The following is a 16,202-nucleotide window of genomic DNA, read 5'->3' as shown; positions in this document are numbered from 1 at the left end:
TGGATGTTCCTAAAGTCATTTGATTTTCCCAAGTAGGCCATAACTTGTCCCCAGAGTGGGATTCTGTCCCGGTGAGGTCCCCCTTGCCTGGACTCCTAGGGTCACGGAGCGGGCTCACTTGCCCAGCCTCACAGGGGGAGCTCCCCCTTGGGGAGAAGGGAGACATTCCCAAGATTTATCACACCATTCTTTATCGATCAACAATACATTTTCCTAACTTTGTGACTATCCTCCACCTTTGAACAGTTTACATATTTATCAGCAATGAAATTAATTCACACAGATGTGCTTCACCACAGTGCTGCATGCGATATCCACCATTATCTGCAATATGTCGTAACTCTATTACTAGTCTCTTTGTTTACAGTTGGTCTGTCTAATGCCAATGGCAATCATTTATGGTAGTGAATAGTTCAGCGAGCTGCAGGTCAGTGGTCTAAATCCTGGAAGGGCTGCCTCTGCCCATTATCTTTTCAAGGTTGATAAAATGAGCACCATTGTGTTTGATAGACGCCGGAAACAATACAGTCTATGCTGTATGCTAAACGAGTATGTGCAGGGCTCCAGCGAGAATTTGATGTATTCGTATTTGAATCCTATTTTAGAAATGTTGGACTAAAAGGGTATTTAGGGACTAAAAGCATAGTTCTCATCCCAAACAAACCTTTTTAGGCAATCCAAAATATATTGTATTCAAAAATAATAGATTTTCTACCTGTCATCTGGTGAGGGCTTGGGACGACCAACCTCATAAGCTATTGATGACGCTTCCAGCGTTAGCTGTGGCCAAAAACTCAAGTTTCACAGTTAGGAGGATAAAAAGGTGGTAGCAAAGTAAAACTAACAGAAACCAGCAGACAATAAGGGAAGGTCCAACCAGCATTTTACTGAAATTATACTCTCCATAAAGTTGTGCATTAAGAAATAGCTGCCATTGATAAATACTTTAAAATGAGAAAGGAGTATTATACATAAAATCAAAGTGTGTCAATATTACTAAAACAACACTTGAAATAATTATTCAGCACAATTGTACTAGCTAGTAAAACATTTCGATACTTTTGCAAAGTTTAGATAGTGTCAAATGTTTGTTCATAGGAATAGCTTCCAATAGGCAGCTTCCCGTGATCATTAGGCTGGGGATGGTGGAAGACGCCCGCCAGAGGAGATCCCGACCCAGGCACTTTGACCAGAGGCCCTGGAAGGAAGACCACAAGGTCGGGTGCAGTCAGAGTACCAGTACTTTGGAAGACGGTTTACTGGAGAGGTCCTCGGAGACTGAAGGGAAGGCAGGTACAGAGTCTAAATACCCCAAGGGTGTCTTCTGTGCATTAAAGAATAGATACATAGTTCGAGGTTGCATAAGTGAGTTGAAATGTATAGTTTGAGACAGTTTGTAGTTGCAGTTCATGGTCAAAGTGTTTACAGAAAAATTACCTGGTGGAGGAAGGCTGGAACAAGTGATGCAGTCAAGGTCTGAGGATGCACAAGGGATAACCCTTAAGTTGATGGACAGACGAACAGCAGCAGCAAGTTACGCCAATACTGACATTATAGAACCAGTCAGAGCATACTCTGGTTGAAAAGGAGGGCTTAAGGACCGGACTAAGGAGGTTTGCTTTGGCTGATCCTTGCGAGTAAATTAGAAAAGCCGGCTGCTGACTGGAAGCTCTCAACAGCTACCATTTTTATCATTATTCGTTTTATGTCTCCCAAATGTCTAAAACCAATTACTTTCTTCTGCCTCTCTATCATTTGTCTATCATTTGTCAATCACCAGTCGCGTTCCTTCATCTTCCAATGCTCTGCATGTCTGTTATAGATGAGAATCCTTAATTGGTTTCGCAGACATCTTAAGTGACTACCCTCCAACCATCACCATGCATCTTTCAACATCTCATGTCCGACTATCTAGAATGTCTGGCTGCCATAGAATATTTTCATTCTATCCATCAGGGCACTTTGCACTGTAGTTATTCCATTGTTTGCCTGGTCTTCATTTCTTAGGCAACTGTTTTTGGAGGAATTGATGATTTTGGAGTCCAATGCCTCAATGCTTACATTTTTAGGAGTAAACTACGTCCATGACAAAACAGTTGAAGCCACTCATTGGATAATCAAAGTTGAATGCATATACCTTCTGCTTTCAAGTGTTGGAATGAAGCGGAAAACAAAGTAGGTACTGGATTCATAAAAGTCTTACATCTGACAACAGAGAATGGAGACAGCGACTCTGGGAGGCATTCAAGGAATATAATGGCGTTGGCATGTTTTGAGTACATCTGAGGTTTTTTTGACTGGAAGTTTTATTTTAAACATTGCGCAACCTATCAAACTCTTTGACTTCCTGGCTCATGTTTTGTGGAAGATGCCCTTTCTTTAAAAAACCTTTCTGGACTTAAAAAAAACATTCACAATGGTCTTAACCAAAGTATGATTGTGCTATAATCCCCCAAAGACGGTAATCCAACAATTTAAAGATACAGGGGCTGTGATCCTGCCACCTACAGTGCTGTTGCCTACAACAATGACTGTCAAATGCCTATCATTCCAGTGTCCCTGTCAGCCGACTTGAGGAGGGAGTGAGGCAGAAAGGGCTTCTCGTCTAGAAACTACAGTTGCAGAAATGCAATCTTCTTGCCCACTACAAGTACCTTTAACACAAGACCGACATACATGCTATAATAAAATGATTGTATTATATACAAATTAAATGCTTTTCTAAAAAAGGCTGGGGGAGCAGGGTCATTCAGTTCTGCTGTGCTTTGCAACTAGAACAGATCAGGAGTCCTAGTCTACTAGGATGCACATGGCTAACAATAGGCCGGCAATATCGCCCAGAAGAGAAATCCCTACAGAAGCAGTACTACCTCATCCTACCAGATGAATACTGCTGGAGCTAGAGTGTCAGCATAGGCTTCCGACTGAAAGGTAATTGTGGAGGCATGTCTTGTTATGTTGCGTATCTGGGGGGTTATACCCTGCTCCTGTGCCTGTTGCATGTTCTCCAGGTGTTCTGGCAGATCAGAAGGAGAGGGAGGACGGGCTAGGTTAGTGGGGAGAGGGATAGAATGCAAGAATGCTGTTGTGTTGATGCTGCAGACCAGAAGGACCCTGAGCTCTGCATGGGGGTCTGTTTCTAGATGATTTGAGTTAAGGGCACTTGAGGTATGTAAATTGGCGGAAGAGTTCTAGCATTTGGATGTCTATTGGAAGTGGTATTCAGTTTCTTGCTCGGGGTGGCTTACTTGGTATGCATATTGTCGTTGGAATTTAGGATCTGTGCATGTTATTGCAGGAAGCATCACACATACAAGAGTCCAAGTGCTACAATAGAAAAGAGTGTAGTAATAAATCCAAGTCATTATCAGATATGATTTGTATAGTGCACCGCTTGTATATAATAACACAAAACACAGCAAGGAGACCCACTAAATAGGGTGACCAGATGTCCCGGTTTTCCAGGGACATTCCGGGGAAATCACCCTCCATCCCGACGTCCTGGGAGTTTTTTGATTTTATAAACCTCATCTGGGTTTTGCCGGGACCCGGTTTCGGATTCCTAAAATCTGGTCCCGGCACACCTCTTCCTGAACGAATGGGGGTGTGAAATGCTTTTCACACACCCTTTTCCTCCTCCCCCTTCCCCTCCCAGGTGCTCTCCTCCAATGAGAAGAGTGTGCCTGTGAGCACACCCCTCCCCGCCATCCCCAACAGGCAAGCGATATAGAAGTAGGACTCACGTTTTATTTATATTTACTTTAATCCTACTTTTATTTCTATGACCTGTCCTGGAAATTCCCACCTAACCTTGTCAACTAAACTAACCTTGTCAGTTAAGCATGAATGCAAATTGGTGGCCGGTCTTGGGGTGGGGAGTGAATTGTGAACAAAATTAACTATCAAACAATAAATATGTAAAAAATACCACATGTCCGTAGCAAGTATCACTGTGAACTATCCCTACATGCCTGTAATACCCTCCCATTCCCCCTCTTCTTTTTTCTTTTTTCTCATGTGAAGCCCACCTGTAAGTTGAAACGGCACCATGATTCCTCCTGGCTTTGGCGCTGTAAAAATGTAAAAAAAACAAGGAGCAGGACTACTGAAAGAACACATCAGAGGAAGCCAGATAGAGGTTCTTGGACACTTCCACAACATTAGCAAACCTGCAAAGAAATGCAAGTAGAAACTAATGGGGAATATGCGGGCGAATTGCAGACACACTTCAGCAATAAATCACTGGAGTCGAGTTCTGTAGGTCGGGGTTAAACAGGTGGGAAAAACCAAGAAAAGGAGCAGAGAATTGTCGTCAATTGGAGCAATATCCAACAACTGCACGGCAGAGCAAAGCAAAGCATTCTCGAAGTAGGGTATGATATGATATTTTATTTGTATCACGCTCGTACACAAGTGTTTCAGAGCGCGACTAGGCAAGGGAGAACACAAAACAACAACGATCTTACTAGGCCCAGTGGCACTGAGAACGCGCAAGTGCACGGGAAAGGGAAAAGGTGCAAGGAACTGGGAGAGTGGAAAGTGTGGAGCAGAGGAGAGCAGATAAGTAAATAATAAAAATAAATAGAAAATGTAGCCAATAAACATTGGTAGTGCAGCCAGCAAGTGGCAAGTGCTGTGTTTATAACAGCAGACTGGGTAATTCTGATAAGTGCAGAAAAAGAAAAGGGGGGGCTGTATGGGTACAGATACTGTCCACCAGTGCAAGGGGTGGCCAGGAGGCAGTGCAGGAGGGCAGCAGGGTGAGCAGGTACCTGGGCCCAGGGGAAAGATGGTGGCCAGGTGCACAGTGCCAAGAGAGAGAAGGTCAGCAGGAGAGAGGGGGAGAGAAGGCAGAAGTAAAGAGGAAGGTCTTGAGGTGCTTCCGGAACTGGAGATGGTTCTCCTCACTTTAGGGTAGGAAAGAGGAGCCTCATACTTTGCAAAAGGTTCAACCTTTAGCCTGATAACGTAGACTGCAATACTTGGACTCACCCCTGAAGCACATGCAATCCCAATGTTAGTGCAATATGACTATGCACAGGCAGGCACTGCTCGAAAAGTGTAGGCACAGGATAATGCTGGAAGCTTGAACATCTAGTCAAAGTGAACAACAGCTATGCTATTCATTTAGAGGACTTTGCTGCTAGCGTTCATTGACCAAAATGGCAACATGACAGATGTGCTCTTTGCATTTACAGTCAGCATCTGGCAGACAGTCATAGCAAGCCCGATTCAGCCTACCTGGTTTCCCTGGCCCGTCCCTCAAATGTTTTGAAAAGTGTAGTGGCTGCTTGGATTCAATTATCGTAAAGAACGCTTCCACAATTCTTTGGACTGGATCATGAGGAAGCCTTCAAAAATGGGTTTAGAAAATGAACAATTGAATTGATATTTCTGTCCCACATTTTCAATTTGGACTGCACCAACAAGGGGCTGCCCCCTATCCTTACGCTCCCCCTTTGGCAGTAATGCAATGATCTTCTAAGTACCTCTCTACCGTCATGACTGTGGTCCGTTTAATCGCTATGTACCCATCTACCACAAGGGCTTTTATCCAACTATTATGGTGGGGATTTGGTGCAGTTTAAATGCAGATTGACATAAGTATTGACCACATGCCTGCCTAGCAGAGTCTCATCATCCATTTCCCAGTCACAGTCATCCAACTTTCTATCACGTTTCATTAGTACCCGACGAGGGACAATGAGCTTGTAACAAGCAGGCTCATTGGCCCTCACTGAGTCGTTACCAGCCTGACAAAGCCTTTCCCTGAGCCGCATGCAATTTGCGAATGGCCGCCAGAGAACGGGAGAAGGGACTACCTGTAGTCCCTTCAACCGTTCCATGGTGGCCAGCTTCTTTGTTTATTTTTTATTTATTTTTTTACTCTTTTGAATGCCTGCCATGGAAAGGCAGAACGGACTATGTATCCTGTTCCATGGCAGCAATCTTTCCTTTTTTAAATTATTTTCTCAGTTGCTAAATGCCAGAGCGTCTGACAACTGAAAAAGAAACTATTAGTACCCCGGTCTAATGGGCCGGAGTACTAATAGCAATAAGCCCCTCCATAGGGGGGGCATTACCGCATCTGGTAATGCCCCAGTGTCTGTGTTAAGGACCTTGCTTCGCTCGGGCCTGTAACTATGGGCCCCACGGGACATTACCTGAAGTGGTAATCGCCCCCAGCTCGGGCTTATTGCTTTATTAATGGTCTTTTCATTGATGACATCATCAGCTATGTCATTTTTCTCTCACCAATGACAATCATCTTGCTGCCTAGCATATGCCTCTTCTTGACTGCGTCCCACCCATCCACCATGGGCCTGTGCTCTGCCGTTCTTGTTCCTATTAGCTGTCTGTCTATCCAATCTGTCCCTCCTGCCATTTCACGTATGTCCGCATTTCTGTGTACACAGACATTGCACCATATTAGCTACATGGTATCTACCTGTTCCCTGTTGTTTTATTCTACTTAGACTACTTGGAAAAACTGGAAAAAATGTATGTTATTTTTTGGACAATCTTGTTCTGTTCTGGGATCATTAAGTGCTTTGCTGTCCCACAGAAGTCCGCCTATGTGTTCTCCAGAGCTGGCCTTAGTGGTATTTTGCTCCAGATTACCACATATCTTTACTGTAAAAATAAATCCTTGAAATATTTCCAGGGGTACTGTGCCTAGGGACCCAAGCTGCACTCAACAACCAATAAGGATGGGTATGCCCAGATGAGGGTTGCCATCATGCTGTGCCTAGTGTCCCAAGCTACATCTCTCCCGGTATCCCTAAAGATGTTGAAACCTATCTGGGTTTCCTTGCTTTCTCATGCAGAAGGAGTGTGACCTAGCGTTCGGGCTGGACTCCCCCTTTTGAGATGGCAACAAGCCTGATGTGAATATGCTTTTACACCATCTTTAAGGGCAGAGGATGCTGGGAAACAATGACCTGGGGGGATGCCCAGAGCAGTGCTAGCCGACATGATTGATTCCATCCCTCTTCAGTGTTGATATATGTTCAGTTAATTTTGCACATTGCCTCTTCCCTGATCCCAGGTTTATCTGCCATTTTGTTTTTCTGATCGTTCAGTCTGTGTTTTTTGTTTTCTGTTCCGTCTCCCTTATTTGTTCTCCAAGCTACTGTTAAGGTAGTGGCTGTAGCCCCTGGCATATTTCGCTCTTTGAAAGCACGTTGGTCTGCACTCTTCTGGAAGGCTGATTTACAAACGCCTTCAGTGCCCAAGTCTCAAATACAGACTCTGCAGGACTGGTTCTGCGTGTTTCTTCACGTTCATCCATTGGTGTATTAATCCTAGTCTGTCTTCACATCTTAAAACAATTTGACGCAAATACCGGTTCATCTGTGGAGAAGTAATACATTGGACCTCATTCCGAGTTCGGAAGTAACCACGCCGCTATTTGCGGCATGGCTGCCTCCGAACTCGTCCGAACTCCGGCCTGGTGAATGGAGTAATTACCGGTCCATTCTGAGGTCGGAGGGACCGGTAATTCCCCATTCACCAGGGCCATTCCCCGTTCCCATTTGAGCCCCCATAGGGCTCAATGGGAAGCCGGCAATAACGGTACCGTAAATTATGGTACCGTTATTGACCCCGGAGTCCCTTTGCGGATCCCGTCCTTAACGCCTGCTAAAAGCAGGCGTTAAGCAAGGACCCGCAAAGGGAACTCATAGTAGAGCGGTAAGGGTTTAACGGCACCGGTCTCGTTACCGGTGACCGTTAACCCTTACCGCCCTACTCGGAATGAGGCCCATTATGTTTTTATTGTTTCCAACATCTACTTTCATTGTAATTAAGTGATGGCATTATGAATCAGAATCTAAAATCTTTGGTATCATCTAACATTTTGTTTCCATGTATCTGCTTGGAACATTTCACGTTTTCAAGTGCTGGTCTATTTTGGGATGAAGGGCCTCATCCCGAGCTGGGCTGTAGCCCTTAAATATGGCGGTAATGGTAATAGCACTGTATTTAAGGGCTGGCCCTATCACGAGTTGGGCGCTAAATGGGCTGTTTTACCGCCAGCTTTTTTCTGGAGGTGAAACTCCCTGTTTTCAGCGGTATTACCCGCGGCGGCTTTAATAGCCCACAGTATTGGCACCAAAAATGCCCCATTGGATCCAATGGACCCAATGGGGATTTACCATTAACACCCAACTCGTGATCCGGTGGTAATACCGCCAGACCAGTGTGTGCTAAGGCTATTACAGTCAGGCGGTATTACAGCCTGGATACCTCCCAACTCGTGATGATGCCCGAAGTGTTTTTCAATCCCTGAGAGGAGGCAACACACTTTTCTCTATTGATGGGCATGGCCTAGTGTCCTCCTGTATGAACCCGATGTATCCTTGCAAATAGATCTGACCAGCTGTTCTACTTTTGATAGACCTGAACAGCTTTTCTCTTTGGACATTTCAGCCCACCCATCCATGCAACATACCTAGGCAGCTTTTCTCTATTAATATATCCAACCTAGACAAAGTCTACACAGCAACCTATGTTGCAACCAGATTTTTGTCTTCTGTTGATTGACTTGACCAGCTGCTCTCTGAGGTTGGACCTGGCCATTGGTTCTCCATGATTTGGCCTGGTTTCTGATCCTTCATCCATGAAGCAGAGGTTCTTTGTGGATGTCTCGGATGGCCTGGGCAGGTTTGGCTCTCCTTGATGGGTCATAGCAACATATCCTGCAAGGAGAGCCATAGGCATGGGTCATTTGGAGGTGAATGGACAAGGTACTCCTACGCAGGGAATAGAAAGCACTAGCCACTATCAATGCATTATACACGTGTCATTCCTTTCTGTATAAACCTGATATTCTGCCCTTCAGAGATCTCCTGTACTTTCAAGATTCATCCACCTTGTGTATAGGCGCGTTATAAATGCCTTATCATATCATCATACCTCTGCCCCTGCCCCAATCAGGTCAGTTTTCTCTTGTACATTCTTAGAGCTCACAGCTAGTCCAGAAGACACGGATGTTTTACTGTCCTATGACTCTAGCTCTGGAATGACCTAGCTCCTCTCCACCATGCTCAACCCAACCTTGCATGCATTGTGGCTCAGAAGACCTATTGTGCCATGCCACAGGATGCAGAAGACTGCACCCTTTGCACTGTGAAACGTAACGTCTCCATTAGAAAACATAACACATGGGTGTTCTTTCATCCAGGGCTGAAACTGGTCCTCTCTCTCCTATGCATGTACCTAACTGTTAGACCTCTAACGATGACTGGCTTGATATTTTGACCTGCGGGGTACGCCTGGCCATTTAACTTTCTTTCATTATGATGAAGTCCGGCCTCCAAATTTGGAATTGATCGCCTTTCATTTATGGGTGGAGCTGCTTTTCAGCCCAGAATGTACTGGGATGGTTTCCAACATCTATAAACTGGTCTGGCTTTCTTTCCTCCACCAATAGATACGATCCTTGTTAGCTTGCCAAGATGAATGGAGGCTCTGGTGCCCTCCAATGGCATAACACATCATGAATGGGGTCCTTTGTAAAATGTGATGATGGCCACCCTGACATTTCGAATTGAATTTAGCGCAGTCTTGGGGACTCCTTAACAGGAGGGCACCTTTGTGTTGTAGGGGACACTGTTACACCCCTGTTTGAATCTGCATTTCCATTATGACCCACAGGAACGCCCCCTTAATGTAGCTGCTAATTTTGTTCTTCTCTCCTACTTCAGGACCCACAAAGAGACTAACACAAATGAGGTTGTGGTGGAGATGAAGAATGACAAGCGGAACGAACAAAGGGGACTGCTATCATCAAGTGGAGGCGGACGCCCAATGGGAGATTAGGTCAGAGTTCACGTATCTCTCACGCATTTGGCACGTGATTCCTTTTGTCTCCTATTGAATGCCAACATTTTAAATAGATTTCTTTTTTTCTTTTTCTGCAGTATATGGAAGGGTTTAACTGTGAAATAACATGCTAACTAATAGGACTGCAAACAAGAAAAGTGTCTGCAAAGGTTATGAAACGGGGGTCCAGAAAATGCCCACTGATTCCTGAAAGTCTTTCAAGCAGATGTATACAAATGAAAATATCCGTACAGCGGCTAGTTCTTTGCCCCATAGTAACATAGGAATCTATGGGGGTCATTACGAGTTTGGAGGTAGCATGGTGCTATTAGCGCCATGGCTGCCTCCAAACTCGTGTCCGGGTTCCTTGAATGGGGACTTACCGGGAAATTCCAACCTTTTAGGACCCTTAGGACCCGGTAAATCCCCATTCAAAATACCCATCCCCATTACCATTCGAGCCCCCATAGGGCTCAATGGGGAGGGAGCAAATAACGGGCCCGTTAGCTCCCTGGCCCCTTAGCGGCTCCCGCTAAGGGCGGCTGGTAAAACCAGCCGTCCTTAGCAGGACCAGCTGCCCTTAGCGGGAGCCGCTAAGGTACCTCGAAAGGCGGCGGTAAGGGGTTAACGGCAAAGGCATCCTTACCGGCGCCGTTAACCCCTTACCGCCGCACTCGTAATGAGGCCCTATGTCTCCAGACAGTTTGCTTTGCAAAAAGGGAAGGCCACCAGTGGCCAACGCTTAACCTCGAGGTTGCTCATCCGTAAGGATGTCCTGGTTCGAGGGGGGAAAACTGTCCTTGGGTTCCTTGGACCTTAGCACATGTTGTGATCATATGCTGAGGTGCAATCTCTGGGAATTTCTTAAGAAGGTGCGAGTTCGGGAGGACTCTTAAACTGCATAATGGCACAAACATGAGATTTGTTGTTGGGCGTGTGGGCCTGCAGGAGTGCGTGTTGACACCCCTGCTGCTCATCATTTCATCAAGGGGGATGGAGAGGTATGTGCTAAGAAACTCATTGGATGTGCCAAGGATTGCTAGCAGGACACCCCTCTCCCGCCCTGTCCTGTTGGCAGGAAATGCCCTAAAACAGAACTGCCCATGGCTGACCTCTTGGAGAGTTTTAATCTTTTGTCAGTAAACCTAATGTGAGTATTGTGAGCACACCCCTAAACTGGAAGCCAACTTTAGATGGTCAAGAAATTTGACTATTTGGGGATTCAATTTTCCTCTAAGTATACAATCCATGCAGCGGGCGTTCTCTCACTCCACCAAAGGCTGGGTTGGGGGTGGGCTTTAGTCAGATCGACCATCAAAGTTTACAACTTGAAACCACTAGCCCCGCTGGTTTATGGGGCCAACGTTTGGGGCATCAGCGACAGGAAGAGCTTCGGGAGTATGGCAAGCATTTTCTTTTTTAAACATGTATCAGGTGTGCCTAAGCCCCTGGCAAATGAAACAGTCCACAGGAAGGCAAAACTTGAAACCATAGAGGGCGTTCTCCTGGCCAATCTTATGAAACTATGGTTAATGCTGTAGGACAAAGAGTATAGTTGGCTATGGGGTATGTTAGACAGGGCATTGCATTCTGTGTTTGCCAGCCGTCAGGGCGGTTGGCTGCTTTTACAGAGTTGAGCCTAAGCCTGTGGTTCGCTCATCCCGCGTCAATGCGCGCAATTTCTAGTTTAACAATAAAGGTAGGCCCCAAAGCATGGGCAGATCAGTGCTGGGAAACGGTACTTGAAATTGCTCCATCAGAGCCTATTCCTGTTTTATGCTACAGGAGTCTTCCAGTTTACCTGCAACTTATTATCAGAGAGCCAGGTAAACGTCTGTATATGGGAGCAAGATTGAACATGCTTCAGTTAAGGACAAACTTGTCACTGATCATTGTCGGTGTAAAATGGGGTTCAGAGAAGACACTATGGATTTGTCTGGGGGCTTGTTAGGTCTCACTTAAGAAGTGGGTGGCACTAAATAGCCACCAATAATGCATTAGAGTACAGGCAGGGGGAGATTGCATATGAGGAGGGACACACAGCTTAAAGGTGTTGTTTGGTTATTTGCCCATCCATTGACTGCCCATGCTAATCCGTATGGCCAGTGCCATCCATTCCCAAAACACATCCTCCTGGGATCTCTTTGAGCTTGTTCTGTCAAGTAGTGGTATCAAACATTAGCCTGCCAGAATTCTTTCTAAACAGTCTGCTGAGTGGTAATGGCTTAATTGCAGCTGTAAATGGCTACTGTTGTAACAAAAATGTCTTAACCAAGTGTGCCTTCAGCCACTTTATTTACATCTCTTCCATTCATTGAAGTCCTTTTAAAAACAAGCGACGACAAAGCCAACAGTTTTTGGCTTGCGGTATTAGAACAGCATTTTCCAGTTACTGACATCACATGCTGAGGTAATCATTCCGTTTTTCAGCTGTAGCGATATTATGGTTAGGTGGTACCATTATATCTGTGCCTAGCAAATGTCTATCCCATACCCGCATAAAGGCCCAAACTGTTGGCTTAGCCAATGCTTGTTTGTTATTTTGCCCATTGCTTAGGGACATGAGAAAGAGGTGGGACACACCCATTAAAATGGACACGCGGCAAAGAAACTGTAGGACTGCCTATGCTAAACTCATGAACCTTGACCAAAAAAGTAATTTGCACAAAATAGTTACTCATATAAGGTTAGACCTGCATTGCAACGAAAATTAACTTATTCTGCATGCATTGTCATAAAAAGAAGATTGATATTATACCATATGCAGCGGATACATATTTATACTAAAACCAATAAGGGTTCATGAATTGCAGTCTCTGTGTTTAAATGTATATATATATATATATATATATATGTCTGTGTATACTTTGACTGAAGCTGTAATTAGCATGTGCATTTAAGGTTATGTTTTTTATGATATATTGTCATATGCTATTATGTTACTTCTTGTATTATGTTTGTTTTCTGGATAATATCCCAGAACAAAGCTGTGAGATGACTTTGGGAAGCTCTAATGCAAGACTACTTTAGCCGTTTCATACTGGCTCAGGCTGCTAAGTCATGAAAAGATTTGAGCCCCCATGTGAACTCTTAGCTTGTTTTAGGAATGTCCTGCTCCTAAATAGACAAATCGTGCTCTCTAGACTTAAGCTTATTTGTGCATATCCTGTTCAACTGGAGCGATCCTTAACTTGCCTGCCTATATAAAACTATTTTTCGAAATGTTTCAGAGCATTGCCTCTTTTTCAAAGATCGTTAGATGTCTGGATATTAATGTTCACTCTTTTTTTTTTCTCCTCCTTTCTGTTCACCACTACCCCACTCTTCTATCTCACCCCCACTTCTGATCCCCTTCGCCTTATTCCTCCTTCTTTTCTCTCTGAACATTGCCTGCTGTCTCTTGCTCTCTCCGCTGCCGGTATTTATCTCTTACACACACTCCCTCTCTCTTCTCTAACTCTGTTTTTGCTCTAAGTAACACCATTCCCCTGCTTCTCTCTTTTTCTGTTCATATTAAATGACTTCTAATTTATATCCCAAATTTTCTATGCCTTTTTCTTTCTTGATCCTCTTTTGCCCTCACTGTGTCCATGTTTCTCTTCCCCACTCACTCTCGCACGTTTGGCCCCTCTGTCGCCTTTCTCTCCCTTTCCAACACCTTTTTTTTTCTTTCTTCCATTTCTGGCTACACTAGGGCTGAGAGCTTCCTGAGGATGGTGGCCATTTTGGAGACCAGTCATCCATTTCGCAGAGCACGTCGGGCGAGGCTGCCCACCTTCTGCCCTTCCTGCCCTCCGGAGTGAGCCTGTGCCCTGTCGGGGAGAGAAGCATGATGCACCCATCCCAGTATCCTACCTGTGGAATATTCTTTGAACCTTTATACCACTTTTACATTTACTTTTCAACAATGCCACAAACAACACTGGTACAAGAACAATTCATACATGTTCATTGGAAATGCAATATTAACGAAGAAAAGTAGGGGAATCGTGTTCATTTGGATTACAGACGAGTCCATGTAAAGGACTTGCCCCCCAGGAGTCAACAGCCCCGAACTGGAGTGACCGCCACAAAGAAGACTGTTACAGTGTTTTGTGTTAGGCCAGAAAATGGCACGTGTCCTAGTTCATTTCTATCATCGCTAGCCCAGCATGCCCCATGAGAATTTTAACATGGTCCGCTTCTGTCTGTAATCTGTTATGGCCAACTGGGCTCCATGTTGGGCAAGTTTTTCTTGTACCCAAACGCCATCTATTTTTATTTGTATGCTGATGCTTTTTTAAATGGCTGCTCTTTTATTTGGACCACATTTCCCGTCCGTTAGCCATCGGCTGGGCCCCAGGCCATGACTTCCATCTAATTCTGGCAACAGAATGTGGTCCTTCTGTGCCGGTGCCACAGGGCTCCAGGGGCTGAGATGTGTATATACTGTGTATTATGGAGTCTTTTTTTTTTTTTACTGTTCACTGTGTGGGTCATTACACTGGTTTTATGTATATGTGATTATTAGGGTTGTTGTACAATAATGGCGGGGCGGGGGGTTGAAGAGTTAAGGTCTAAATCTTTGAAACGGATGGGTGAGGGAAAAAATATTACATTTGAATGTAACTTTCCATGTGCTGTTTCTTTGTCAGAAAGTTCAAAATAAGGGAGATATTTGGGGGTGGGTAGTTGGGGGTTTGAATACTTGAGCCCCTAAGATTTAAGGAAGCAGCTGGGGGTGCCATCTTTGAGAAGGTTGCGTTGACAGAACTCCCCAGCAGGATGCCACCTTTCCTTATATGTGCCAGAAGATTGTAGGTCCCCAGCGCTCTTCCTGTCTCAAGTACAGAGCTAATCAAAATGGAAGGATAATGGTATTTGTTCAAAAGTAGGTCAACTGGACCTGCTGCAGGACTCTTACACTATATTCTGAATGGTTATCGTCTGTCAATACCTGTCATGTGCTTGAATGATTTATGACCTCACTACCAATTGCTTTGGACTTGGAGAGTTGGATTTGGAAATGTAATTCTCTCGAGGGTCTCCAGAAGGAAGGTGTGGAACAGAAATGTATGGTACTTCGACCCTTAATGAGTAAATAAATTACTTTGTTTTGATAACTTTGCAATTGCAGTAAATTCATTGGCTGCAGTGACATTGGTTTGGCGCAAATGGGATCAGCTGAGATGTGGTTGCGGAAGTCATGGTTGGGAGATCTTGAATGCTCTGATGGGTTCAGGGCCTCTTTATGCTCGTGGCATGAATGTGTAGAGGTCAGAGTTCATCAAGTTTGGCCTTTACCATCGGGTGACCAGATAAGGTAACTTGCTGAGTAGTGTGGAGGCATCTTGAAGCAAAACACAGACGCCAGATTCAGAATTAAAAAACAAATACTTTATTAACTTAAAGTCAGGATGGAAAAAGGCCTAACTTGTCCTATATTAAGGTGGAATTTCCCTACCTAAATAAAACTAAGGAAAGTCTGAGTCAGAGTTCAATTTAGGATTCCGTCTGTGTCCAAAACCTATAATTGCTCTCACAACTAAATCTGTACAATGGGTAGGGATGTCAATAACCAAAGTAAAACAGTGTTCAACACAAAGTTCTGACCTTCTTCCAGCTTACTGCTCCCTTCCCCAAGTGTAAAAACAGTTTCACTAAAAGTCTCAAAATTATCTTCCTTGAACTTAAGATGAAATAGTCTTAATCAGGACTTGCGGCTCCTTTTGCCAAGTTCTAAGCAACACAGTTCAAACAATCCTGGTCTCACTTTAGCAAATATCTCAAATCACAAGGGTTACTTTCTACAATATTTTAGTTGAGCAACAACAGTTCAAAAGCAAAGTATCCTTGTCGTCTTAAGTTCCAAAGTTCAGTTATTTTTGTTTTCAAATACTGGTTCCTATAATTTGAAAATTAAATGAGTGTTTATATGAACTTGTGTGAAAGCTACAAAGTTCCACTGTAAATCAAGTCTTAGTATCTTTTGTTTGTATACTCTTTAAAGTCACATTCAATTTAGAACTCTGCATACTGTAGTTTGCTTATCCTTTAAAGTTATATTTATTTCAGAGCTTCAACATGCAATGGTTTCCTTGGATTTGAGGTTCCGTTCCCTTTCTGTTTTTAAAATGTTTTAATTCTGTTTGTTAAAAAGTTTTGATTCAGTTTGGTATTCAATGATATTGGGTTTTGCTTATGGCTAATTTTCACTTTATCTGTTGTTAAATATTTAGTTTTGCTTTAATTGAATTGCCCAGTGTTCGGAGACCTTTGAAAACCTGTTTCTTTACACACGCAACCATTCTGATACAAAGTATTCCCAGCTGTTCGATAATGCACAATGAAAGGACTAGAGACTTTCAAAAACATGCTCATTTGAGACACGTGACCAC

The 16,202-nt window shown here is 44.1% G+C and overlaps 1 protein-coding gene across 2 annotated transcripts in view; it reads left to right on the top strand.

Annotated features, from left to right (window-relative positions):
- Window positions 1–14,927, top strand: part of BCAM (basal cell adhesion molecule (Lutheran blood group)) — a 220,060-nt gene extending 205,133 nt beyond the window's left edge. For both annotated transcript variants that reach the window (XM_069640997.1, XM_069640998.1), the window contains 2 exons: window positions 9,708–9,822; window positions 13,520–14,927. In XM_069640997.1, coding sequence (XP_069497098.1) covers window positions 9,708–9,822 — 115 coding nt within the window. In that variant the 3' untranslated portion in view covers window positions 13,520–14,927. The remainder of the gene's footprint in view (window positions 1–9,707; window positions 9,823–13,519) is intronic.
- Window positions 14,928–16,202: the final 1,275 nt, after the last annotated feature.

Source organism: Ambystoma mexicanum, chromosome 1q, assembly GCF_040938575.1.
Source record: "Ambystoma mexicanum isolate Mex_15411 chromosome 1q, UKY_AmexF1_1, whole genome shotgun sequence".
NCBI lineage: Eukaryota > Metazoa > Chordata > Amphibia > Caudata > Ambystomatidae > Ambystoma > Ambystoma mexicanum.
Note: the sequence above shows the minus strand (reverse complement) of the source record. Positions and strands in the feature narration are given on the sequence as shown.